The 27896-nt window shown below is 38.5% G+C and overlaps 1 protein-coding gene across 1 annotated transcript in view; it reads right to left on the bottom strand.

The window, feature by feature from the left end:
• Window positions 1-1534: 1534 nt before the first annotated feature.
• The window catches only part of LOC143282071 (ubiquitin-like modifier-activating enzyme 6), a 42041-nt gene continuing 15679 nt past the window's right edge, over window positions 1535-27896 (bottom strand). Inside the window, exons 12-34 of the mRNA XM_076587531.1 lie at window positions 27611-27687; window positions 26788-26854; window positions 25343-25501; window positions 23575-23642; window positions 22144-22222; window positions 21128-21205; window positions 19777-19854; window positions 19265-19313; window positions 17953-17982; window positions 17575-17680; window positions 16412-16517; window positions 14519-14689; window positions 13741-13869; window positions 12729-12780; window positions 11995-12058; window positions 11246-11315; window positions 10575-10643; window positions 9055-9175; window positions 8326-8405; window positions 7161-7402; window positions 6306-6393; window positions 4946-5040; window positions 1535-2790 (exon numbers count right to left, since the gene is read on the bottom strand). Coding sequence (XP_076443646.1) covers window positions 2670-2790; window positions 4946-5040; window positions 6306-6393; window positions 7161-7402; window positions 8326-8405; window positions 9055-9175; window positions 10575-10643; window positions 11246-11315; window positions 11995-12058; window positions 12729-12780; window positions 13741-13869; window positions 14519-14689; window positions 16412-16517; window positions 17575-17680; window positions 17953-17982; window positions 19265-19313; window positions 19777-19854; window positions 21128-21205; window positions 22144-22222; window positions 23575-23642; window positions 25343-25501; window positions 26788-26854; window positions 27611-27687 — 2199 coding nt within the window. The 3' untranslated portion in view covers window positions 1535-2669. The remainder of the gene's footprint in view (window positions 2791-4945; window positions 5041-6305; window positions 6394-7160; window positions 7403-8325; window positions 8406-9054; window positions 9176-10574; window positions 10644-11245; window positions 11316-11994; window positions 12059-12728; window positions 12781-13740; window positions 13870-14518; window positions 14690-16411; window positions 16518-17574; window positions 17681-17952; window positions 17983-19264; window positions 19314-19776; window positions 19855-21127; window positions 21206-22143; window positions 22223-23574; window positions 23643-25342; window positions 25502-26787; window positions 26855-27610; window positions 27688-27896) is intronic.

Genomic DNA, 27896 nt, shown 5'->3' with positions numbered 1-27896 from the left:
TTATGTTATATGCATTGCAACCCTTCTGTTTTCTTCATGTCTGACAATGGCTTTGTTCCTTGATTCTGTTTCAAATAAAATACACATGGAATCAAACCTAAAATGCACATCAGCTGGCATGATAAAAATCAAACATAAAACCTTTCATTCTGTCCCATGAAAACTTATATATCACTGTCTGCTTTCACATCAACTCAAATCAAAACTTGTCTTCAAAAAAAAAAAAAAAAATGTATTGGAAAGTCATATGTAGAAACACTGACATCAAGATTAATTAGACACAAGTCTGTCAAGAGTACGTGCAATGTGTGTACGATATTTCAATTGGTTCTCCACCCTCCCCTCATCACTGAGGTTCCCCAGCAAATGTGAATTGTCTGCACTTTTTGCAAAATAACGCGTACATGCATAAACAAGAATGACAAACCTATGAATTCTGAAAAATGTAAAACTGCAAATATTTTAATGAATGTTTGACGAAGTTTTGTAAATGTTTGGTCCAGTTTTACACCATCTGGTGAGACCTGCATTGCCATAGTCTGCCTACAATACATACCATTGCTTGCAGTATCTTGCCTTCTCTCTCTTCAGTATTGTGCAAGTAGTGTAAAGCACAATACTATCCTATCATTCAGTGAAATGGCAAGTCTGGGAGATGAGCAAATAGCCACAACTGAGTTCACTTTTGAGGCTGGGTGGACAATGACCACATGGGACACCCACCATTGCATGATAAGCACTTTCTGATCCCAATGAACGTAGCACATCGAAAACATATCTTGTCACCCCTAACGTATCTTGTCAATGTCTTTTAAACTACATTTAACATCACGAAATCTTGTGTATAATAATCCCTTTCTGATGTTTATGAACATAGCTCCTTAAAATTTTTTTTTTTAAAACCTAGTCACATGTCTTTCAAACCAAAGTATACTTCATGAAACCTAGTGAATGACAAGCCCTTTCTGATGTTAATGAACATGGCTCCTTAAAAACGTATGTAGTCAATATTTTAATTAAACCTCAGTAAACATAATGAAACCTAGTGTATGATAAGTACTTTGTGATCTTTATGAACATGGCTCATTAAAAACATATCTAGTCAATGTATTATTTAAACCTCAGTAAACATAATGAAACCTAGTGTATGATAAGTACTTTGTGATCTTTATGAACAATTGCTCCTTAAAAACGTATTGTCTTTTAAACCTCAGTATGCTTTGTGAAACTGGCTCTTCGTCTCCCTTTGGACCATAATACGCTTCACATGACTGACACCAATCCCAAACCACTAAAATGCAAGGCCTTTCTTTCCTTTTCTTTTCACTCTTTCTACTCTTCCCCATTTTCTCTGCCCCAACATGTCATTTCCACGGCCTTAGTGCAGCTCTCCACATGGTTCACCTACACAGTGCCACACCCAACTTCATTTCACCACAAAACTATTGATCATGTCTGGCATTAATTCCTGCTTACCAAGCTCAAACTATAACACATTTGAAGACATCAAGAGAGAAAAAAAGAAAGCAATGTGTAAACAAGCCAACATTTTGACTCAGCTTTTTTTCTTTCTTTCTTAAAAAAAAAAAAAATGTAAACAAGCCTTTTGACTGATCTTTTTTCTTTCTTTCCTTTTTTAAACAAGCTAACATTTTGACTTGTTCATGTTCCTTTTTTTTGGTTTTGGTTTTATCATATACTTTAAAATCTTGTGTAATGTGACTGTATATTGATCCAGAAGTCTATTTTAAATCAAAAATGTGTATCTTTAAACACGACATGCAAACAACATTGCCACTGACATCACCTGCATGAGAAAAAAACAAAAACAAAAAAAACCCACTGTTTGCAACGTCCATGGTACTGACCACTTCAAATGACAATGGCCTACACTGGTCAGCCCTCACATCACATACACTGATTCATGAAGCATCACACTGCTGTATTACTTATCAAATGCAGAGAAACTTCACCATCTTCCTCAGTCATTTGGAACACTTTATTGTCATGACAGTATACAAAACTTCAGTTAAATATGTGTCCAAGACCCAATACAGAAATCTACTAGTGGATGTGTTTGTGTCTTACCAGTTGTTCTGCACTTCCTACCTTTATAGGAATGGTTGTACACCTTAAAAACTTAATACTGATTTAACTAAAAAGAAAAAAATACTACTACTACAAACGGGTTTCCTTAGAATACTACTTAAAACTTGCAGCAACAAAAAAAAAAAAAAAAAAAAGAGAAATTTTGACAAAACTGCTTAGATAAACCTTGGTGAAAAACAATGATTGTATAAAGTGCAGTCCCTAAAAACATCTCTCAGCATCAACAGAACCCATATTATCACAGTGTTCTTAACCCAAAACCATAAAACCAGGAAGAAAATATATTCTAAAAACCGAAAAGAAACCAAACGTGGAGAAAACATGTCTTAAAATGGATGCAGAGGACTGTCCAGGACTACCAGTGTTGGCGACTGTGTGGTCTTGGTAAAAGCAGCAACAGAGTCCAGTTCATCATCAATCACACCGACATCAACAACACAATTCAAAGCGACAAAACTCTCACAGGTGATCACAGTGTTGCTCCATTGAAACAAGTGCCCAATGTCTCTCCTTCACAGTCAGTCAGTCTGTTTCCTTCACGTTCAGTGCGTCTGTCAGTTTCAATTGCCAAAGAAGTAGCGAACAGGGGGTCCCTCGATCTCCTCCTCTTTATCGTCCTCAAAGCAGACCACCAGGTCCACATAGGCATTGCCTGGCTCTGGCTTGATCAGCTTCATCATTCTGTTCAAAGGCAGAAAATCAACACCTGTTCACTGACCATCTAAGGCACAAGAAAAGAAGGAAAAAAAGCATGTGACAAGAATATTAAGAATGATACAGCAAAGTGTAAGCAACAATGTCAGATTGGAGTTTCAGTTTGAAGGTCTCAGAGCATGCAGACACCTGCTACATTACACTGGCAGTTGTCGGTTTGTGTGTGCGTGTGTGTGTTTTAAGCAGTAGATGCCTGACCTTATAAACCCAATGTGCTGATCGGGCTTCAAAATTAAAAGTCATCTGACAATGTCAGCCTTGGTGTGAAATTGAAGGCAGGGAACTACATGTTAGATACAATCCCTAGAAACAACACAGCTGGTGTACTGTTCACCTACATGTAGTGAGGCCTGGTACTTCGTCTGTATTCGGATCAGATGATAAACTGAGGTCCCATGTGCAGCATGCACTAAGTGGATATTAAAAAAAAAAAAAAAAAAAAAAAAACAGTTAAAATAGTTATCCCTGGCTAAATGCTGAAGAAAAATTCACTGTTAATATACAAGTGTGACTGAATGACACAGGAAACAAATGATGAACACCTAAAGGCAGCAGCTGTCAGTTAGCTCTACCTAAGAAGACTGTTGTGCAAATGACTCATGTTTGTAAAACACTTTAAGAAGATGGGTACTATATATAAGCATCAATAATAACAAGAAATGTTACTACAACACTTCTCTAACAGACATGACATACATCCTGCAAATGAAGTTTGGTAACCGCAGGAAAGCTATAACTTAATCACCGCTCATTTTGTAGTACTTGCATGGCAATAACCACTTTTCTACCAGCAATACTGAGTGGACATGCCCTAATACATTGCTGTCCAATTTCACCATTCCACTGCACTTGGTTGCATGAGCGATCTTAATGGCATTAAGTTTGATTAGCATATAGAATTTTCCTTAGTCTATGCTAATTCCACAGACTAAGGAATATCCTCAATACAAGCAAACACAGCACTGCAAATATCGCTCACACAACCCAGCCCTATCACCACACAAGAAGCCAAATCACCATCTATCACTCTGGCACCGTTCTGGACATGAAATGAAAGAACAATGAGGCTAGGAGAGTAAAGGATTGAACAATAAAGAGAAGTAACTCTCTCCATTTGCAAGGTACACAACTTCAAGTCAAAGCTGCTTGTGCTACCCAATCAGCTAGCACGCATGTAAACATAAGGTACATTGGAACAAACTCCGACACTCCTCACAAAATGGAAGTTCCAGGCTTGTCCTTATTCTGATCATTTGAGGAAGTGTCTGGGTTTGTTCCAGGGTACCTTTTGTTTACATGTGTGCTATAGCTGAATGGGTAGCATGAACGGTTTGACCTGAAGTTGTGTACCTTGTAAACAGAGAGAATTACTTCTATTCATTATTGTCCTGGACAGTGCAGTCTTGTTGTCCACATGAGACAAATAAGCAGGGATAAGAAACAAGAGCTGAAATCCAGTACAACACTACATTATCATTCACACACTCAAGACTTGATTGGCTTCCTATGAAGAATAATGCTGCAATATCATTTGGTATCCATACCCTGTGGCAATCAAAATCTTGGGAACAACTACAGATGTGTAACAAGGCTAATGAGAGAACTGTAAACCATCACTGAACAGTGTTTCTGCAATGTATCGCTGAAATTTGAAACAATTTGTATGGCTGACATACTGGTTATGACTTTGTGAAGTTAACAAGAAACTTCAGCAAGAAACTTTGTGGAAGTGTGTTCAATAAATGAGAGTTTTCATTTGCTAAAGGAGTTGCACAACCCCACAGAATACAACTTTGCATCATCTGCTAATTCATTCCCAAACACTTCTTGATAAGAGCAACATGTCTGCTGAAAAAAAGTGAATGTATTTAACATTTTATTACCACAACACTTATTTGCAAAGCCACAATATTGAAGTAAGAAGCGCCCGCTATGACCACAACTGCACTGTACTATATTGTACAGAATTACCATTTCTCACAACAGATTTCCCTGCATGAAATTTGGATCTCTCCCTGGAGACACCACGTTGCTCCAGTACAGCACCCTCCATGTATTCTTTCCTTCGCTTTTTCCTGTCTACAATTTATAAATATATGACCCAAGTTGAAGTGGCACTCACGTCTGAGGCAGGCGTTTCTTGTGGGGAGCCATGATGGGCATGTAGATGATCTTCACCCCATTCACCACCGCTGTGGCTTCAAAACCAAACTGCTCCTGGTGCACAAAGCATTTCACACGTCATCATCAATGAGCATTGTTTACATCTGTGGCCTACAAGGAAGAAATCTCTGTGTATGTGTGCCTTACTGTATGTATCTGTCTGTGCATGTTTTTGCAAGCAACCAAAACTCTCCTCTGTGTCTTTGTGCTGTCCTGCCTGGATCACTGCAATTCCTACTTGTTGGTTCACTCAGCTACCTCTTTGCTAGGCTTCAGAAAGTCCAGAACTATGCTGCTCATCTTGTCTTTCGTTCCTGTAAATTTGATCACATCTCTCCACATACTTTATTCTGGCTCCCAGTACAAGAAAGAATTATTTACAAAGTCGTCTCTCTTTGTTTCAAGTCGATTGAGGCTTCTGGTCCACAGTATCTTTCTGATATCATTCATCTTTACATACCCTCAAACCAGTTCCGCTCTTCTGACACCTGTATGCTTAGAATCCCCCCTGCTTGAACCAAAACATGTGGCCAACGCAGTTTTCATACCAAGCCCCCTTTCTTTGGAATCAACTTCCTCAGACTCTCCGTCACTCATCTTTGCTGCAATCTTTCACATCTAGAATGAAGACCCACCTTTTCCCCTCCTGATTAATTCTCAACAGCTCATCCGTTTCCAGTATGAACTAAAATGACTATTTGTGAGTGAGTGAGTTTTGATAGTTTCAGAATTTGTTGGTTGTATTTTTGATTGTGTACCATTTATGATTGTTTGCTATGACTTGTGTGTGTGCGTGCACGTGTGCATGAATAGTTTTCAACGATGTTTGGTATATTGTGTTCAATTTTTCTTTTTGGATATTTACATATGTACTCTATTTGTAAACACCTAGGGCTTATTTTCAAGATGGGCGTAAATGCTCATAATAACAAGTCTGTGCATGTGTGTGTGAATGCACATGCTAGTGTCTCCTTGTGTCTGAAAGAGATCATGTGTAATGTGTGTGTGTGTGCGCGCGCATATATTATTATTTGTATTCCATCAATTCCATCAATTTCCATCACCTGGACACAGTGTTTTTACCTTAAGATTTATTTGCATCCGATTTTTTTAAATAACACAATTAACATCCTTAACCATTTTTTAAATATATTAACGTCCTTCATACCTCAAATGGGATTCCATGAAGAACACAACTTTCAGCTTTATTATTTTGAAACTGCGTCCACATAATGTCACCCCTTTCTCAGCAACAGGAATTTATAATCTTCATCATCTTGGGTGTTTAATATCAAGGACAGCAGAGGAGGGCCAAATACCTTGCAGGAGTTCAGGAACTGTTGCAGGGTGAAGTCTTTACTGCCTCGAATGGTCCACTTGTCCCACACAGACACTGACAGGCCCTCCCTGTGAAAGCCAGTTATCCATCAGTCTCACTTCACTCATCATGCAGGCAGCACTCACATCCAATGCCAACCACCAACACATTCACAGCCGTCAGAAAACAGGAAGAACCAATAAACAGTTTAAATTGAGGCTAACTGGAGCAGGGTATTTATCACAAGAAAACATGAATATTTATGATTTATATCACGCATTTGACAACAGCAAATAAACACTATCCTCCATGTGTTGCTTCCTTTTCTATTCTCTGTGCAAATGTCCTTCCTGTCCATTTTTTTGTGCACTGCTTTGAATCTGAGAAATTCCCAAATGAAAACAATATCAGGTTAAAGGCCCCAAAGCCTTTTACGACAACATGGGCAGTTATTTAATATCCAGTGTGTCTAGGGCTCTGCACATGAAAACAAGGGTCTGATCCTGTCCTTTGGCCATTTCAACCTTCCAAAAGCAAGGTCAGGTGCCTTCTCAGACCTGGGTGGAGTGAGGAAAACTGGAGCAAAGTGCCATTCTCAAGGACACAACACCAAGCCAAAACAGGAGGAAAATTACTGAAAAGGTTTCAGTCCATTTTTTTCAGAGAAGGTTAAAGATTCCATAACTTTTTAAGACCACCAAAGCAGTGAATTCGTATCCACTGTGTCTAGGGCTCAGCACAGGAAAGCGATGCCCAATCCCCTCCTTCGGACTACTGAAAAATCATGCAGAAAATAACTACTGTTGCAAGAATAAACAAGCACAAAAAAACAAGAAAAAAAGAAAGGCCGACAGACTTGAGCACTTTGCGGACACAGGCCCCAGGCTCCGACAGCAGCAGCAAGGGCAGGGCCAGGTTGAGGAAGGCATTCTTCAGGGACTCCAGGGGGCGCTGCTGTAGCACCTTTATCAGCTCCACCGTCACCAGACCCGACACGGCAGCTGTGGTGGTGGCGATGGCCGGCACAATGCGACCTGCTATGCGCTTGATCTTCAGCCGGTCCACTGTCTCTATGCTGTACATCCCGGCACGCAGGTTCTGGTAGGAGAGAAAAAAATGTTAAAAAAAGGTTAAAGAGACCACAGCCTTTGACAGACATCAGGGCAGTGAATCAATCCACTGTGTCTAGAGCTTGGTAACGGAAGGCAACGCCAAATCTTCTCCTTCCACCATTTTCAACCTTCCCCCAACTGAAGTCAGAACCCATTCACACTGGGTGAAGTGAGGAAAATCAGAGCAAAGTTCATTTCCCAAGGACACAAAAATGGGCCAGAAAGGGGCTTTGAACCCTGATCACTGGTGAACACTGGCTCTGAAGTCTGAAACCAAACCGATTCTGTCATGGCGGCTCCAAAAAAATGACTGGTATAATAAATATATAAAAAAAAAACAAATCCAACATTCATGGTTTAATTTCCTCTCACCCCTTTTTGGGGAATGGAAGATTTCCACGGCTTTCAAAATGCATTCACATGTTCAGAACATATCAAAATAATCTATCAAAATGCCTCAGAATATTATGAAGAGAATAACACAGAAGTAAAACAGTTCACATGCCACGCAGTACTCAATATGAATGTTCTCTCTCTCTTTCTTAAAAAATGTTCACGTTATACCTTAAACCATGCACCAACCACTTCTTTTGGCATCACAGCAAGGTCCCTGTAACATCTGCCTTATCTGTTCAATACAAATACACAGCTAAAAGCACTGCAATAACACAGATTGAAAACTCTCACACAAAGGCGCGCATATGATGATGATGACACCAAGAAGATATGAAGCACTAACATGAAAAAACCCAACAAACTAAAAACCACACTCAGAGAGATATGACAATGATAAAGCCTATCCCACCAATAAATCCCATTCCACCTGAACAAGCTCCCTCCTTTCCCTTCAATGCATCATTCTACAGCAACCATGCAGAAAAGAGACACCGATAACCCAACCAGACTTACAGAACAAGCAGCAATGAAGTTGATGTGCTCATTGGAATCATCGTCCTTCTCAAATTCTACAGCAGTCATGGGCTTCAGAGCTGTAAAGTACATTCACAAACATATGCATATACCTCACACAAACACACACCTCACAGACAAACACACACCTCACACACACACACACCTCACACACTATTCCTACACACACACACACACACACACACCTCACACACAATCCCTGCACACACACCTCACACACACACACACACCCCACATTCACACACCTCTCACACACACACACACACACACCTCACACACAAGTCCTACACACACACACCTCACATACACAACATAATTCATACACACACACCTCACACACAAGTCCTACACACACACCTCACATACACACACACACCTCACACAGACACACACACCTCACACAGACACACACACACCTTATACTCACACACCTCACATACACTGACACACACACGTCATACATACACACACACACACACATCCCTCACAAACATACACACGCTGAACACATCCAATATCATACAAAGAGAAAAGACGTCAAAGAAAGACCACCACCTGACTGAACAAATACCACATTATAAATTGTCCAGGATGTCTGGCCCCCCACCCACACCCTCCTCCTCTCCCAAATAACCTACCTGCCTCTGCCCCCAGTCCCATTTCCTCCCCCTCCCCTCCATCCTTCCCCTCTCTCCCCATGGAACCCACCTGTGGTGGCCTCAGAGGACATGACCACCTGGGCCAATCTCTCCCCGGCCGCCGTCACATCGTCTGAAGACGTCTGGGCCTCCACTTCCTGCATTGACTTGCTTTCGTCCGTCTCTATTTTCTGCACACACATTACACACACACATTACACGCACGAGCTGAACGTTGGACTAGTGGTAATATGCTTGACTAGGAAGTGAGTGTCCAAAGGTTTGCACCTCATATGCCCACCACGATTTTCATTGCCCCCTCCACTAGACCTTCAGTGGTAATCTTGGTGTTAGTCATTCGGATGAGACGATAAACTGAAGTCCTGTGTGTAACATGCACCAAGGGCAAATTAAAGAACCCAAGGCAACAAAAGGGCTGTCTCTAGCAAAATTCTGTAGAATATTGCACTCATCAGAAAAGCAAATGCACTTGCAGGCAGGAAAAAAAGGGTGAAAAAATGGTGGAGCTGCACTGTTAGTGACATGCCCTCCCAAGGGAGAGCATCCCGAAGTTATACAATACAATACACTACACCATAATACTTCACTGACAGATGAGGTCAGCATACATCCTGTATTTTCATACAATCATGTTGGAAGATTTCAGTGCTGACACTTATTTTTTCTCATGAAAAGACTAAATAACTAGAGAAAGAAATGACCTTGAATGATTTTAGAATACAGTTATGGTTATGGATTCGTAACTGTTACACAAATTCATCAATTTCACAGATATGTTAAAACTAACTAATCAAAATTAAATTCTTCTGCATTAATGGACTACAATTCTGCTACATACAAGTGGACTTAATGTGTATGACTGTTTTTACCCCTACATTTAGGCTGCCATTCTGTTTTCATAGGTTATGACAGTCTTAAAAAAGGTGGTTTTTGATAAACTGGTTCAAAATAATGCAAAAAGACCCAACACATTCTCAAGTGAACCATATTCAGGCATTTACTCACTGAATCTAAACGCACTCCTGGCTTTAACATTCCAAATATTTGGCCCGGAGTATCAACTCAACTTCTGACATTTCTGAATTTAGAATCACATGTATTTTCAGCTCATGTGGGGGACTACAATAGCAAAGTGAAGAACTGCAACCACATTGTTTCATGCGGACTGCACAACATTTTTTAAATCAATAAGTGAGAACACAAGTAAACAGTCACTCACTGGCAAAATTAAATAGTCAAAAATGCTATGAATGCAAAAGTCTGAAGTATCTGGACAGATTTTCTTCATTCAACCAAGTATCACCAGTAATTCAGCATTGTATCAGTTACTACTGATTTTCATTCTGCTATGGTCCCCAATTGGGGTGTGTGTACATGTGTGCGTATGTATGTATACGAGTGTGTGTGTATGTGTGTGTGTGTGTGTGCATGTGTGTGTGTGCGCATGTGTGTGTGCATGTTTGCAAGCGTGTGAGTGTGTGTGCACAACAGTGCATGATTGTGCATACACTGCCCAGTATGTGTGTGTTCCCCAGTCTGTAGAGCCGTGAGTTCAGCAGCAAAACTCACCTTGTTAGAGGGCACAAACGATGGAACTGTGATCGACTGCAACATGGTCTTCACATCATCCACATTAACCTGCAACATCACACGCAAAATCAGTAACAAAGATATACTACTACTACTGCTATTACTACTACTACATTTATACAGTTTTTCATACCTCTCAAAGCCCATAACACTAACACAGTAGTCAGACACAAAGCACACAAACACACACAAATATACAGTCTTTCATACCTCTCAAAACGTTTTACAGCAACACATCAGTCAGACACAACACACACAACACACACACACACATACGAGTGGATCAATGTTTGTTGAATACAGATATGGAATGGAGTACCATAATTATGTAGAGACTGCTTGAAAAGGAATGTTATTTAGATTTGTATTAAAGGATGTGAATGAGAAACTCTGACAGACTGTAAAAAGCAGTGAATTCCAGGTTTGTACAGCTGAAGAACTAAAACATCTTTTACACACTCCAGATATGTCTGGTGTACCTGTGTGTGCTTTTATGTGTGCGCCCACATTCACCAGTACTTGAGTGCATGCCTGCACATGAGTGCATGCCTGCACATGAGTGTGTGCCTGCATGTGAGTGTGTGGGTGCATGCACTGGGTGTGTGGGTGTTTCCAGTCCATGTCAAAAAAGGTGAAGCAGAAGACAGTACCTGTGAGGGGGCAGGTATTCCATAGATGTCACACAGCAGTCTGGCAGTGCTGGTGATGAAGGCCAGGTGTCTGCAACACCCCACACCAACAGTGAAGCCGTCATCCACCACACCACCCCTAATGCACAACCCACACCACCCCTAACCCACACCACCCCTAATGCACAACCCACACCACCCCTGATGCACAACCCACACCACCCTAACATACAACCCACACAAACCCTAACACCAAATCCACACCACCCCTATCACCAGTGACTAAACATCCCACCCACACCACCCCTTACACCACCGCTTACACCAAACTTCATCCAACCCACAACACCCCATTTTTATAAAATGCTATCCAGTTTACTTTTTATCACTTATAAAGAAATTTCCTGACAAGACCAAAAATAAAATACCTTCTGTATATGCACTGTCATTTAACATGTATGAGATGCAGCCAGCTGCACCTCTCTTCTGAAGAAATCATCACTTACTAAACTTCATATCCCTTCACATATCACAAACATATACAAAACATTCACGCAAAATTAATCTGCTGCACAACATTCACAATTTTTCATACCATAACCATGAACACAAGTGTGGTGGAATCAATGAAGCTGGATGACGACTACAGCTGAAGTTAACAGTGACGCATGCACTTTCAACATTTGACTTTGTGTGTAGTGAGGTAAGCATTTGAAGTATCAGTATAAAACCAGTTAAAAATTATTTTCCAAGCACTTTCTGCAGCTTACAGTGGTTCCTCAGAGTTGAAGTGAAGAGGAGTTGGAGGTCTCTTTGGTGACTGCCAGAACAGGCCTGTGACAACAGATACACACACCAATCAACTGGAGTCCACACATACTCACAGACACACGGGAGGTAAGTTCACATTTGAACACAACCAAAACAATGAAACACTACCACATTGCTAAAATAAAGTCCTGATTCTGTCCTTATACAGTCTGAAACATTTTAAAATGACAAAACTTCCGTTCAGTGACTTGCAATTTTGAAGGACAACAGAAAGACTACCTGCTGTTTCCTTCAACATTTATTGTCATGTTAATGATGACAGAGGTATGTGTGTTTAAAGTGAAAGAGGTTTCACAGAAAATATTCATCAGATCTCTGCTTTCTGTTACTGGTTTGCTGGATGCCATTAAGAAACCTGACAATGTCAACAAAACATTCCAGTCAGTCCTTTCCGGGGAGTTCCCCCGCGTCCCTTGTTTCTGTGACAGACCCATGGACACAATCTGAAGGTGAGTTCCTGTAAGTGTGTAGCATAGTTCTTTGTTTTTGTTCCTTCCTACATTTTCCTAAGCACAAATCACACCAATTTACTAACTGCAAAGAAACAGGAAAAGGCACTTGTTTACAATAAAACATAAATGAACGCACATAACTCACACAAGCACAAAAAGGGTATTCCTTCTAGTTTAACTAATGAAGGTTAACCGGAATGAAAACTATCACTCTGACTTACTGTTATCAGGCAGTTTGGTGTCCAGGGGAAATGCATGCAGCAGCTGTTGGGCCTGAAGAAAAAAACAATCATTCATTAGGTTAAAAAAAGTTAAAGGTCCCATAACCTTTTACAGCCATTGGGGCAATGAGTTCATATCCACTGTGTCCAGGACTCCGCATAGGAATGAGGACATTATCCTATCCTTCTGTCATTTTTACCCTCCCCAACCTTTTGCATGGACACAACACATTGTAGAAACAGGGTCTCAAACCCTGACGACTGCATCAAAAGTCTAACACCTAACCAACTCTACCATGGCACCTCCAATTGAGCTTATTGCAAAACAAATTATTTTGGGGAGGTGATGAGGTTGAACATGCTGGGTAAAAAAAAAAGACAATGCCTATCACACAACCCCCACAGTCACACATTCCCAGAAAAATAATTATGCAAATCACTTTACACATTCCCAATAAAATACTAATGAAAACCATTTCAGCAGAGCATACCCAGTGGACAGTCTGAAAAGTCTGCATTACAGGTCCCCCAGATTCATATACCAAAGATTGGAAGCCTGAAGGGTATGGGAACATTAAAAAGTGGTAAAGGAATACTGTCCAGTCATCCCGTACGATGAAACTGGAAAATACCTTATTTCCCTTGAAAATATAAAATAAAATAACAAAAAATGATTTTTTAAAAAGAGGGACAGGTAGGTAAATGTTTTGAAATGTAACAGAAACAGATAATAGAGACAGTATATGAGACAAACCAGTCACTATATATATCTTACCATTCTTCTTCTGTTTCGGATACATAAAGAATTGTGAACAAGTGAACAAACAAAATCAAGCTCATCAACAAAAATATTTACCCTCACTTCACTTTTCCATTTACCTTCTTCAATCAAAAAAGAAAATCAAGAATTTCGGTCTACAGAAAACATAAATAAAAATGCGATAAAAATAAGTGAAATTCAAAAAAACTTAGCACTAGAACACAGCAAGTGGAGGAAACGGTGAACACTTACCTTATGATTGAAGTATTTTTCAAATCGTACACGTGCGAGACGAACGCAATCGTCCCATGAACGGGGCCGTGAGGCAGCCATCTTGCTGACGCGCATTCCTCCATCAACAATATCTCCTGCTTTTAATTTCTGGTGAAAAAAACATGGACAATGGTATGTCAATAGTCTGTGATAGTTGTTTGTCATTATCATGAACGGTGTGATTTGCTAAGGTACTGTATAGTGTGGTCTGGGTCGTCAGCTGTCTTTTCCTCCCACTATAAATATGTGCTCAAAACTTTTTTGTTGTTGGTTTTTGTACTGAAAGATGCTGGTGATGAATTCTGCATATCTAAAATTTACTGCAAGTGCCTAAGGCTTTATTTAGATTAAGTGTTGATGTTACTACAACCACTACAACCAAAATAAAAAGTATTAACATGAAACAACTAAAGAGGCAAACCCTTCCGTGATTTATGCATGAATCCCATCAAATTTACATACAAAATAATTTATCACAAAAACCAAACCAAAACAAAAAAAATCAAAACAAGCAATAAAACAAAAATTTCCTGATCTTTCAGATCAGGTATGTAATAATTATTATAATTACAATAAAAATAATAATAATAGTGAACACATTCAGTGCTTTTTGTTTCTCTAACAGAGGTCAAAGCATTTTACACATGCCAAATTCACAGACTATAAAGGATGAAATAATAAAACAAATCATAAACCAAATCAATGCAAACAGACATCATAACACCACTCATAAGTGCGTGGTACTGTCCCCACTTACATCCACCACGACGGCTATGTCAGCATTGGAAGCAATGAACTTGTTGAAGAGGTTGGGCTGGTTGACATAGAGCTCCTCAAACTTGTCCCGGGCCCACTGGATGCAGTGCTCTATGGTGGCAGGGAATGACTTCACCGTGCAGTATGGAAAGTCCTCATCCGCTGGATCTTGCTGTCACACACACAGTGAGCTAGCGCTGAACAGCTGGACAGCATATACATGACAACCCCCGAATCTTACCATCAGGAACAGACAATACTAAAATCAGGAACTAACTGAAAGTTTCAAGAGTTTTCAGGAACACACTGTCTTCTTCTGTTTTCATTCATCATGATGACAATAATCATGACTACCATGACTGATGGAGAATTCGCACTTGCAGACAGTGCACAAACTAAGTTTTCCCTTCTCTGTCCTTGTAAAGACTGTTCATTGTATTCTTTTGTGACGATCTGGAGCATCAATTTTGTGGGAGGGGTTTGCAACGAGGGTTTCCTCTCCATATTGTTCTTCAATCTACACTTGCTTGTGACAGCTAGACATCTTTTCAACTGAGCATGCGTTCTCTGAACACCAGCTCCATATCCGGTTACAGACCTATGCACAAGCATGCACTGTACAAATTACAACTTCCCATCTTCCATAGCATTAGTCCACTCATGAAAAAAGGTGCCCCTATGTTTCTATGCTATTTTTTCCCATAACACGCAACCTATGGCATTAGCATGCGGAATGGTCATTGATTTTTTTATGTGTTTCCGTAACAAATACAGCTATTTCGAAACGGTCTTAGAGCCAATGTATTTATAAGTCCCATTACCCTAACCTGTGTACTTTTTCATTTTATCTCTTAACTAGCAATTGTACTCAGCTTCACCCACTGCTGATTACACATTTGGTGATTTTTCTCAAGGCTTTAACCCTCACAATATGAGAACATGTCCAAATGTAGACCTCTACACCAGGTTTATTGAACGGACCCACACTGGCACACTGGGTTGACAGCGGATTAACTAAGGCTCATTACTCTAGGCTGGCTGTCTTCATATCTCGAAACTTTGAAGAAACATGCTCTAGCATGTGAGCTTGACAGGAGGACATCTGTACAGCACTTCTTTTTCTGAGCAAGCTACCAAAATATGCTGTGTGTACACTTCACATGTTCATCTGGCATTTATATATTGGGCAGATTCTAGAATAAACATGCACATGCAAAATAATAAAGAAAAAAAATGTTTTGATTTTTTAAATGTCAACAACCTTTGAGGCAGGTCTGAGCTATGGATTTTTGAAAACATTCTGCAAGGGACAGGCCAGTTCTCTAATATCAGTCTACAAAAGACAGAAAAATAGATTAATATGAGCACATATTCTTACAGTATGGTCTGATTCCAGCAGACTATGTGCTATTGCCTTGATATTCTGCAGTTGTTTATGGAAAAACATAATAATAATAATAATAAAATAAAAAGAAAATGTTCTTTTAAAAACTGAATTAAATGTGAATAAGGGGTGGAGATCTCTCTTATTCTGCTGACAATCTTAGTCTTTGTATATTCTTCCTCATATTTCACAATTTTTTGCTCTTTAGCACATAATTTGCATAAGTGACAACCACAAAACATATCTTTTTTTTTTGGGGGGGGGGGGTCCACTGACAAGAAAAGTTAGGTCATATCTAAAACTGTTAAAATTACATGCACCACATAAAAAAAACAACAACCAAACATATCACTCTTAACCTTCTCTTCCTCATACACATAAACATCCACATGCACAGATGTGCATGCACAAACACACGCTCCACATGTGTACACACACTCATCATGAGTAATGAACCTCTTTTCTTTCTGCAATAAAAAGGATGTCCAAACACAAACAACAGACACTGACCTGACTGGTGTAGGATTCCGTCAAGTGGGGTACGATGACCTGAACATGACCTTTTGTTCCCATGGTTCCTGATTCCAACAGTGGTCTCTGATTGGTCACACAACGACTGATGGACAAAGAAGGAAGGGTAAAGTGTTGGACAGCAACCAAAGAAATAAACACCAGTAAAAAAAGCTACATACAGGAAATACATAAGAACTTATTTACAAGCTTCAATGTGATAAATGTGATTTATTTACGCTAAGCATTCAATGGAGAAAATGTCAAATCAATACAATAAAAGAAAGGGCTGTTGTACAGAGAATAAAATATTTATTACTGTTAACAAACAACAAAACTCCTTGCTTATATTAATACGTTTAATTTTGTGTGCGTTGAAATCATGTTTTTCTTGCTTCTATGAGAATACATAATTACATACATACATATTGTGCGCATGTAGAACAGCACAACAAAGCTGTCACATGCACACATAAACATAAAAAAACACCAACCCAGTAACAAAATCCAGTTGTCTTTATACTCTTCGCCTACTGAGAAACACAGGTGTGAGACATGAACATGAGCAGAGATGGACAGACTGGGAAAACACAGTAGACAGTTCAGAGCCCTCACACTGCAGAAAACAGCTAAAAAAAATTGACAGCCCAGAAGACATCTCAAACCCCTGACAGTGCAGAAGACAGCCCAAAGCCCTCACACTGAACAAGACAGCTCTAATACTACAGAAGTCAGCTCAAAACCCTCATACTGCAGAAGACAGCTCAAAACTGTCACAGGGCAGAAGACAGTTCAAAACTGTGACAAGGCAGAAGACAGCTCCAAGCTCTCACACTGCAGGAGACAGATCAAAGCCCTCACACTGCAGAAGACAGCTCAAAGCCCTCGCACAGCAGAAGACAGCTCAAAGCCCTCACACAGCAGAAGACAGCTCAAACCCCGGACAATGTAGAAGACATCTTGAAGCCCTTGCACAGCAGAAGACATCTCAAAGCCCTCACACAGCAGAAGACAGCTCAAACCCCTGACAATGCAGAAGACATCTTGAAGCCCTCACACAGCAGAAGACATCTTGAAGACCTGATAGTGCAAAAGACAGCTCAAAGCCCTCAAAATGAACAGCTCAAACCGGTGACAGTGCAGAAGACAGCTGCCAGCCTCACCTGTCCATGTATCTGCGGGCCTCCAAGTTGTCCAGTGCATTCACCATGATGTCCTGGGCCTCAAAGAAGGCATCAGTGTAGTGGCTACTCTCCGTCTGCGGACACACTGAACAAAGGGCACATCGCTTCAACAAATCAAACTCCACTGCAGAAGAACAAAAAGTCATACAATAATAATGATGATGATGATAACAAGAAGAAAAAGAAGTTAAATCATACTGCATCTAATGAAACAATTTTGCGCTATACACTTTAACAATGATCTAAAGAATAATAAAACATCATCACCATTAACTGATACATAATGACGCAAAATTAGAGTATAATTGAAAAGCCCATGCCAGGGTGCACTATGATTCATTAAATCTGTAAGCTCACCTTTGTGCTGCTGAGCTTCTATATGCAGAGCTGAAACAGAAAACAAACAGCATAATGACTTAGATGTTTGTTGTGAAAAAGTAAGTACTTGTAACAAGTATGTACTTTATTAGCAGTATTTATTAGCAAATACACATGAACTACTTTCTTAACATATAATCTGCAAACATCACAAGGCTTAATGTCAAGCAAAAAACACTGTTTTCCTCCAGGAAAAAAAAAATTCAAGATATACTCCACTCCCTCTTCCTTACACCAAATACTTCCAGAAGAGAATCATACTAACACAGTCTGCTCATATCAGAAACGAAAACACAATGATTACATGCATAATCGAAAAATGTTTTTCATGCCCATAACTGGCCACAGCAGGGCAGTGGGTAGTGCCGCTGATCATCAACCAAAAAACCATGGATCATGGGGGACTGTTGCTGGAGGCATGTGGTGGAAATCTCTACACTGGAGGGGACAATCGGTATGACTAGCTATTATTGTCGTCAGTAGGCAGCTTAGTAGGTGGCGTCCTGTGCCTGAACACCATCAAAGTCACTCAGCAACAGTGCATGGTCTCCTCTGGTGTGTGGCCTCCTGGTTACCTTATCAATAGTTCTCTGTAAATGCTGGGACCGCTACAGATGAACCCTGGTGTGGCTGTATAAGAAGAACTTGGAACAAGCAGCATGGGAGTAATGCTACTGAAATGGTGCAGATGATGGGGCAGCAAAAAAATAATAATAATAATAAAACACAGAAAAAAGAAACCATGGATCACATTTCAGTCAGCAGAACTACAAACTGTCATCATTCACTGCTCCCTCAATGTCTCCTTCACTGAATGAAACTAGGGTTCCCAGAGAAGAGTCTTGATCTTTCAAAAGTTGCTGAAGCTGATTCATAAAAACAACAGGTATCTGTAGTTACTGGTCCCATAGGACCTGTAAGATCATCAATCTTTTGTCGATTAAAAAGTGAAACAAAAAATATGCTTTTTGTTTTCTTTCTCTCTTAAATTTTGTGGAAACAAAGAATAAAGAAACATAACATGCATGAGACCTTAACACAAAGGCTTAAATAACAAAACTTGTCTCAAAATGGGATAGAATATACAACACCCAATGGCTTGAATATATAACACCCAATGATTTTGTAAGGATATTCTACAATAAAAGTAAAGCTGTAAATAAACTTTCTTTTTTAAATGACATAAATCATACAATGACCACCACCGTTACATACAGACAAAACTGAATTGTGCTTGATTCTTTATCAGCACTTAAAAACACACTATGAAGAGTGCGAGTAAACACTTCACCTGAATTGATTTCTATTGCTGCTTGGGCTGCTGTGGTTGATTTAGGTTTCTGACAACAAATAAACAAATAATAGTAATTAGAACAGAAATAAGACACTGAAATTATGTTCTTTTCCCCACCAATGAAATTATGTTGTGCCCCCACCCCCCACCCCCATTACCCCCCCCCCTCCACTCCCCCTTCTATTCCCTCTAAAATTAGAAATCAAAATTCAGGACTCTTTACAGGCTTCAAACTGAGGAATTTGCCATGCACAAATGAACATATTCAGTTAACATCATTCACACACACACACACACAAATCACACAAACACACATGCATACGCATACGCAAACACGCATGTATGTATGCACATCTGTCAAATGCTTACATGGGCATACACTTTTATACGACGTCTTGAAAGTGACCAATCACCTATCTTTTATGTTATTTAAGTTTGCAGTAAAATCAAAACAAAACAGAATATGCACAAGAGCAACTCTGAGAAACAAAACAAACCATAGCAAATACCTGTATATGGTGTGGGCGAAACAGGAACTGTCGATTGAGGTTGGATTTTTCTATCAAGTCATTGTCCGTTATTGTTATCTGGAATTACAGTCAAAGCATAATTATAAGACAGATTAACAACAAACATAAACTACAGATAAATGAAAATAATGCAAATATTCAAATAGAAAAATGATTACATTCAATAACACTGCTCACTCAACTATCAACATTTTAAATGAATCAAAACTACATGCATATGTTTTGTTTTCTCTCCTGTCTACACATTACACTGTTAAATTCACCTGCATGTATGTGAAAGGAAAGCATATCAAATACAGGAACATCAAACTTTACAACACTTTGAAGACCAATATAGTTTGTTAGCCATAAAATGCACTCCAGCCTGGATAGACCCAGACAGGAGGAAAGGAAAAAAAAAAAACACAAAAAAAGAAACACACCACCATACTGAGATTTCTGATAGTCAAAGCTATCACCCTATGAAATTCTTTACTGCATCTTGTCACTGGTTCTAAAACATTTTTTTTTTAAACAATACTTACTTCCTAATCAGTTTCATTAACATCTCTTTTCTACACATTTTCTTTCTTTGTAAATCAGAAGTGATGCAGCACATATGGATTTTTCCACATGCTCTGATGCCTCCTTGAAAGTGAAAAATGAATTTTAAGTCGACAAAAAGCACAAATGGAGTTGATCATCTTTTCCTTAAAATATGAAACAACAGAGACAAAGAACAATAAATGCAAATTAAATAAAACACAATGAAACATACACATTTATTTTTTAGAAAAATGTGAACAATAAGAATAGAACAGAAAAATATAAACATTTTATGGAGTCAAAACAATGAGATTTTCATAGAAAATGGTATCCATACCAAAAGCTTTGTAAGAATTTTTAATGGGGTGTGGGTGGTGGATGGAGGGGGCACGTTATTAATGTGGTGGAGGTGGTGGTGGAAATAGTGGAATTACTGGTACTAAGTTGTTCAAATGAAATGTTGTACCAGCACTGGATTCTACCTTGTATGTGTAACATTGTCCTGCTGCCAACATTGTTACTTTTGTATGTCCACTGAAAATTCACACTGCTCCTGCTGTACACTGTGAACAATCTGTTGTCTGTTGTTTTCTTCTTGTGTGTGCATAAAAAAGAAGTAAAATAATCATACAAATACTACTACTTATTATAAAATAAATGTTTTGAACAAACACCACTGACCTGCCCTGTTTGACTGGTACCCACACTTTTTCTTGTGTGTGCATTAGAAAAAAAAAGAAGTAAAATAATCATACTATTACTACCAGTAATAATAAAATGAATTCTTCAAACAAACACCACTGACCTGCCCTGTTTGACTGGTACCCACACCCAACAGTGCGTAGTTTTTCAGCATCTCACATCCTATCGCCCCACATCCTACCTGTTGGCAAACACATATAAACACATACATATATCAAGTGCAAGCCATTATGATTATCTCATCAACATAATTTCCATGAAGTTTCACCAAAGATTATATAAGAACAAGGCCCATGATTATCTCATCAACATAATGTCCGTGATGTTTCACCAAAGATTACACAAGAACAAGGCCATATAACATGCGAAGCACAAGCCAATATCAAAACTAAAAAGTGTCCATCTTATTGTAAGTTTCACAAAAAAGATTATATAAGAACAACACATTATGCCAGTTACAAACCAAAATAATGGAAAACAATTCATGAATGAAAATAACCAAAACTTTAATGTGAATATACAGGATTCTTTCATTTTTCAACAATATATTCTAAAAAATCATGCACAAAAATGGCAACTTGATCCCTTTTTTTAATGCAATTATGAGAATGACTAACAAAATTACAATAATTTAAATTATTAAATCACTACAATTTTCAATAGGTTTTTACAAAAAAATTCAAAATGCTAGCACAAGATGTAAGTTTACTTTAACATCTTTAAAACAGAAATTGCTGACGCATTCACAGATGAAAAGGCAACATGTAAAACAGCAAGGTGTTACATTCACAGTCCAACACAACGTCCAAACATGATCGAAACCAGGTATACTGCATCAACATCAAAAAAAAAATAAAAAGATATAACAAAAGGTATAAATAAATACAATATGTAAAAAAAACGAAGGGGACTAAACATAATGACATTTGATGCACACAATACAAACAAAATGCTCAATTTAATCATCACATTGCTAAAAGCGAGTAGGAAATACACATATCTCAGACTCAGACCTGACTAAAATCTGTTTGGATGTGGATTATAAGATACATGTGATCACACAAACACACACACACACACACACACACACACAGAGGCAGAACCAGAACAGGTACTGACCATGAACAGGCGAGTGTCTGCCAGTTTCTGACACACCTCCTGACCCACACAGATACGAAGTGGATCCAGCCGATCATTTCTGGAAATGTTGGAGCACACATCAACAACAAAAGGAGAAAAATGGTGAAAGTTTGTTGTTGTTTTTTTTGTTTTGCTTTGTTTTGTATTTTTCTAAGAAAGAAAAAAAAAAAGAAAGAAAAGCATTGCTACACATCATTGTTTCTGTGTTTGGACTGGGAGGAGAAAAAGGTTAGTGTCAAAATCAGTCTTCACTTTAAAATTTATTGTTTTTTCCTTCACTTCCTGGGGTGTGTTTTTGTTGTTTGTTTTTGTTTTTTTAACACACAAAAAGGTGATTTTTTTTAAAAGATAAAATTATACTTTTTCACAAACAAAAAAAAGTATAATTCTTTCTGAACTTGCTGTCCTGCATATCAATGATTCAGTCTACTGTTTAGTCTGCATCAGAAATGCTGAAGAATACTTTATGACTGCTGAGCATGGGACCAGTGTTCTTGACACACCTGAATCACATGGCCTTGATTGAAAAGAAAAAAAATGAAAAGAGAAAGAAAGAAAGAAATAGAAGTAGAACAGAACAGTCCTGTCATAGGAATTTTTACCATTCTCTTTCCACCAAAGACAGGTATCCTAGTTCCTACCACCACCACTACCACCAATGTCTTATGCTTTTTTTTTCCCACTCACTTAACAGATATGTATTCACATTTTTTAACACACTTGCGAAAAACAACAACAAACAAACAAACAAAACCCTTGAAAACAAATCCATAAAACAATTCCACTGTCAACTTCAAGGCAAAAAGCAAAGCAAGCTGTGAATGATACATGTCCAGTCCTGTCCTCAGTACTCATGGAACTTCTTGAAGTGTGGAGCTGGTTGACACTAGAACGATGGTTAGCAACATCACCTTATGGAAAGAACTGTCTGGGACAGGGGATGTCTGCACCCCATGAACTTTCCAAAGGGCTTCCACAAGGGTCACCTCTTTCACCTGTCCTTTACAACATCTGTTGCTTTTTCAAAAATCTACCAAGGTTTTTTTTCAGATCTTTAAAAAAAAATGACCAATACTTTTGTCTGCTCAGACCAGTTCCATTCCTCTATGCATTTTTTCATGGGATAAACTCTGAACATATGGACAGACATAAACCCCTTTCTATAAAACTAGACACAAGAAAAAAGTTAACAAACCACAACTTTTTTTTTTTTTTTTTTTGCTTTGTTTTCTTTCTTTCATACAGCTCAAGGTGTTAGAAATTATTTCACATCATATATGTACATTTGGCTAGTTTTCCATTTTCCATTCTATGACCCATTCCAAGACATTTGTGCTTAAATTCAAACATACTTATTTTCTCATAGGTATTATCTCCAAAGTCACTGACCACAAGAAAAAAAATTCTCACCGAAGTTGGAATGACTCGGGACATGTTGATGACAAATCTGGTATTGTCTCCATGGCATCCAGGTATAACTGACACAAATAAATTCACACTTTCATTTTTTAACTAAAACATGACTGTATATAACGTTAAAAACAAATCTATATATGTGCATCTCCAAGCTGCCTTTTGCTCCTCTATATGAATACTAGTAATAATAGTACATTTATATTCCACTTGCAAACCTTTCAAAGCACCAAAATAACATGACAATCAGACACAAAGCACAGAAAAATACAAACATACACACAAATACACAAACACAAACATAAAAACACACTGAACAATAACCTCCAAATCTATTTACAATGAGTCCATAAAAATATTACAATCCAGCAAAAGTAAACAAACTAAATGAGTGTACATATATGTGTGCTGATATCTGTTAAAAAAATTTAATCTATATATTTCTATGATGTCTGAATGTAAGAAAATTCAGCTGAAGTTTGCAAAAAAAAAAAATTTTTTTTAATAAGAAGGCTGTAAAAGCCTTTTCTCGCTTCTTTATATTGTCCTTTTATTTTCTTTCTTTCTTTCTTTCTTTCTTTCTGTTTCCTTTTCACATGTCTGCAGTATTAATGAATTCTGAAAATGATTCGTCCTTGCATTTAACAATCCTTGGCATCATGTCCTTCATGGATTTGTTATTTGTAATATCCTTCAGAATCCAAAAGGGTTGAAAGTTAAAGTTCAAAGTCACAACAAAGAAATCAAAACTGTTTAAAGCCTTCTCAGATCACTGATTTTGTGTGAAAGAAAAAAAGTGGTATGGGTAGGATTATTTTCAATGCAGCATTATCAAGGTTTGAGTTATTCTCAATACAGAAGAGTAGGGTGGGGTTATTTTCAATACAGCAAAACTAGGGTTAGCGTTATTCTCAACGCACATAGGTAGGGTTATTTTCAACACACATTATCAGGGTTGCTGTTATTCTCCATACACAGCTACAGGGGAAGGGGTATTTTCAATACAGCATTATCATGGTTTGAATTCTTCTAAATACAGAGTGATATGGTTATTTTCAACACATCATTATGAGTTTGAGCTATTCTCAATACACCTGGGTAGGATTATTTTCAACGCAACATTATTAGGGTTTGAGTTATCAATACACAGGGTTAGGGTTATTTTCAACACAGCATGATTAGGGCTTGAGATATTCTCAATGCACAGGGGTAGGGTTATTTTTCAACACAACATTATTAGGGTTTGAATTATTCTCAATACACAGGAAGTTGTAATATCTTTAACACAACATTATTAGGGTTTGAGTTATTCTCAATACGCAGGGGTTAGTGGTATTTTCAACACATTTTCAGGGTTTGAGTTATTCTCAACACACAGGGGAGGGGTTCTTTTCAACACATTATTAGGGTCAATACACAAGGGCAGGGTTATTTTGAAAACAAAATTATTTGGGTCTCAGTCATTCTCAATTCTTAACACAACATTATTAAGATTCCAGTCATTCTCAACATACAAGGGCAGGGTTATTTTCAACACAACTTTATCAAGGTTTTAGTCAATCTCAGTACACATGGGCAGGATTATTTTCAGCGCAACGTTATCAGGGCTAGAGTTATTCTCAACACACAAGGGTAGAATCATTTTCAACACAACATTATCAGGGTTTGAGTTGTTCTCAATACACAGTGGTAGGTGTGGGGTTATTACATTATTCTCAAGAAAAGCGTTCAAGTAACAGTATGAAATGTGCAAAGAGACCCTTACCCACTGAGACAGCGGGAGGAACTTGCCAGTGAGAGCTTTCAGCCCCTCCTGGGCCACAATGCCCCCAATTGCAGCACACATGGCCGCCAGACATCCCGCCGCAGTGTGTGAAACACAACGCACTGTCTTCTCATCCACCTCTCCTGCCTCTGACTGGTTCTGTGACACACATTAGAGAGCTTTACACTACAATTATGATCAATCATCTGGTTCTGTGACACACATTAGAGAGCTTTACACTACAATTATGATCAATCATCTGGTTCTGTGACACACATTAGAGAGCTTTACACTACAATTATGATCAATCATCTGGTTCTATGACACACATTTAGGAGCGTTACAATACAATCATATCAACTGCCTTGTTCTGTGACACACATTTAGGAGCGTTACAATACAATCATATCAACTGCCTTGTTCTGTGACACACATTTAGGAGCGTTACAATACAATCATATCAACTGCCTTGTTCTGTGACACATATTTGGGAATGTTACAATACAATCATAATCAACTGCCTGGTTCTGTGACAAACATTTGTGTGCATTACACTTTAATCATAATCGATCGCCAGGTTCTGTGATACACCTTTAGGTGTGTTACACTACAATCATGGACAATCCATCCATCAAATCATTTTATTGCACTCATAAAAAATGCAAGGGGCATTACACTACAATCACGAACAATCAACCCATCAAATCACTTTCACATCCTCATAAAAATACAAGGCAAACTGTACAAGTTTAAGGTTGAAGGTCCTATAGCCTTTTACGACCATTGGGGCAGTGAATTCATATCCACTGTGCCTAGGGTTTTGCATAGGGTGGAGCCCGTTCCTCTCCTTCCCCGACTTTAACCTTCCCAAAGTCAGGAACCCATTCAAACTATGGTGGAGTGATGAAAACTGGAGTAAAGTGCCTTTCCCAAGGACACAACACCGGGCTGAAACAGGTGATCGAACCTGACCAATGGATCAGAAGTCCAACACCTTACTGATCATTCTGGCAATATGACATATACTGCAATCATGATTAACAATCAATCAAACCACTTTGATGTCCTCGTAAAAAATACAAGGTGCATTACACTACAATCAATTCACTAATCAATTCCTTAAGACAGTGAAGTGTCATAAAATATGAAATGTATGACAGTCATGTCCGTTGGGATGGTTCCCAAAGGCCAACTAGCCCCCAAGGCTGCAGCACTAAGAGCCAGTGCAATCTTGCCTCCCTGAGTCTTAGTCCTTCACACAAGACTAAGCTTTACATAAAATATGCAAGTGTATTTAACTATCATCAATTCATTGATCAAATCACACTCTCTTGACAAAACACACATACACTCTCTCAGACACACACACACACACACAATTTTCTCATAAAACACACACACTCACACAAACACGCAAAAATCAGCACAACACAAAAGACTGTTACCTTCTCAGCAAGACTAGCACTGCATGTCTTAGCCAAAGCCACCAAACGATCAGCACTATCACTGCACCTGATAACACAAACATGCAAGGTTGTCGAATATGAATGCACACCACTGTTCAGATCAACACGGTTCACAATTTGTCAGCAACCTTCCTAACCAAACATTTTCCTTTTGATTTTCAAACAAGACCAAGTACATTATTGTCTTTTCTAGAAGATACTATATCAATTCCTTTTAATGTAAGATGATTTTGTTTATTTTCTATTGTCATTGTTAGTTCTTGTTGGGATGTTGGGTCTTTTTGTTTTGTTTTTTCTTCTTTTTCTTTGTGTATGTGTGTGTGTGTGTGTGTGTGTGTGTGTGTGTGTGTGTGTGTGTGTGTATGTATGTGTGTGTGAGAGAGAGAGTGGTTTTTTTTTGGGGTGGGAGTTTTTTGTGTGCATGCTTTTTAAACAATAATCTAGAGCTCTCTAATCTTTACATGTTTATAGTCAGGTGAATTCTAAAATGCAACACTGCCAGAAATACTGAACAATATGAAGAAAGCTTTGAAGCGGTTTCCACCACAGACAAACTAGTGCATCCTAACAAAGTTACATAAATCGTTTTCTTGTCTCCCCATATCTGTTTCCCAACCCCTTCCGCCATCAAATCAATTCAACCATTTCATTCAAAGAATTTATATTAAATATAAATGAAAGATTACAGAATACGCAAGCACCAAATTTTCATCTTAAAAAACATCTATTGTGGTCATGAAATAAAAAGAAAACTAAATAAGTAAACATGTTTTTCAACAAAGTGTGAATGATAAACACTGACCATGGTTGAGGCAGACTGCCAGTTTCTGCCCAGAACTGATGTAATGCTTGGAATGCCAAATGAATATTTGCTGGGGCCTGAAAACACAAAAGTGGTCATGTGGGATACTGTAACTTTGTATAAGGTGAAAATGGGATACGTCTTACTGTGCCAAATGTAAATGACAGAACATTTCACTTGTCTGGCAATGGAAATTTGCTTGTCCTTTCGTGATAAGATACATATGTGAACCAGAAACTTCAAGGAACATTCATGTATGGTTCCCATGCATGTGACTGAACAAATT

The sequence above is a fragment of the Babylonia areolata genome, chromosome 5, assembly GCF_041734735.1.
Source record: "Babylonia areolata isolate BAREFJ2019XMU chromosome 5, ASM4173473v1, whole genome shotgun sequence".
Lineage (NCBI taxonomy): Eukaryota > Metazoa > Mollusca > Gastropoda > Neogastropoda > Buccinidae > Babylonia > Babylonia areolata.
Note: the sequence above shows the minus strand (reverse complement) of the source record. Positions and strands in the feature narration are given on the sequence as shown.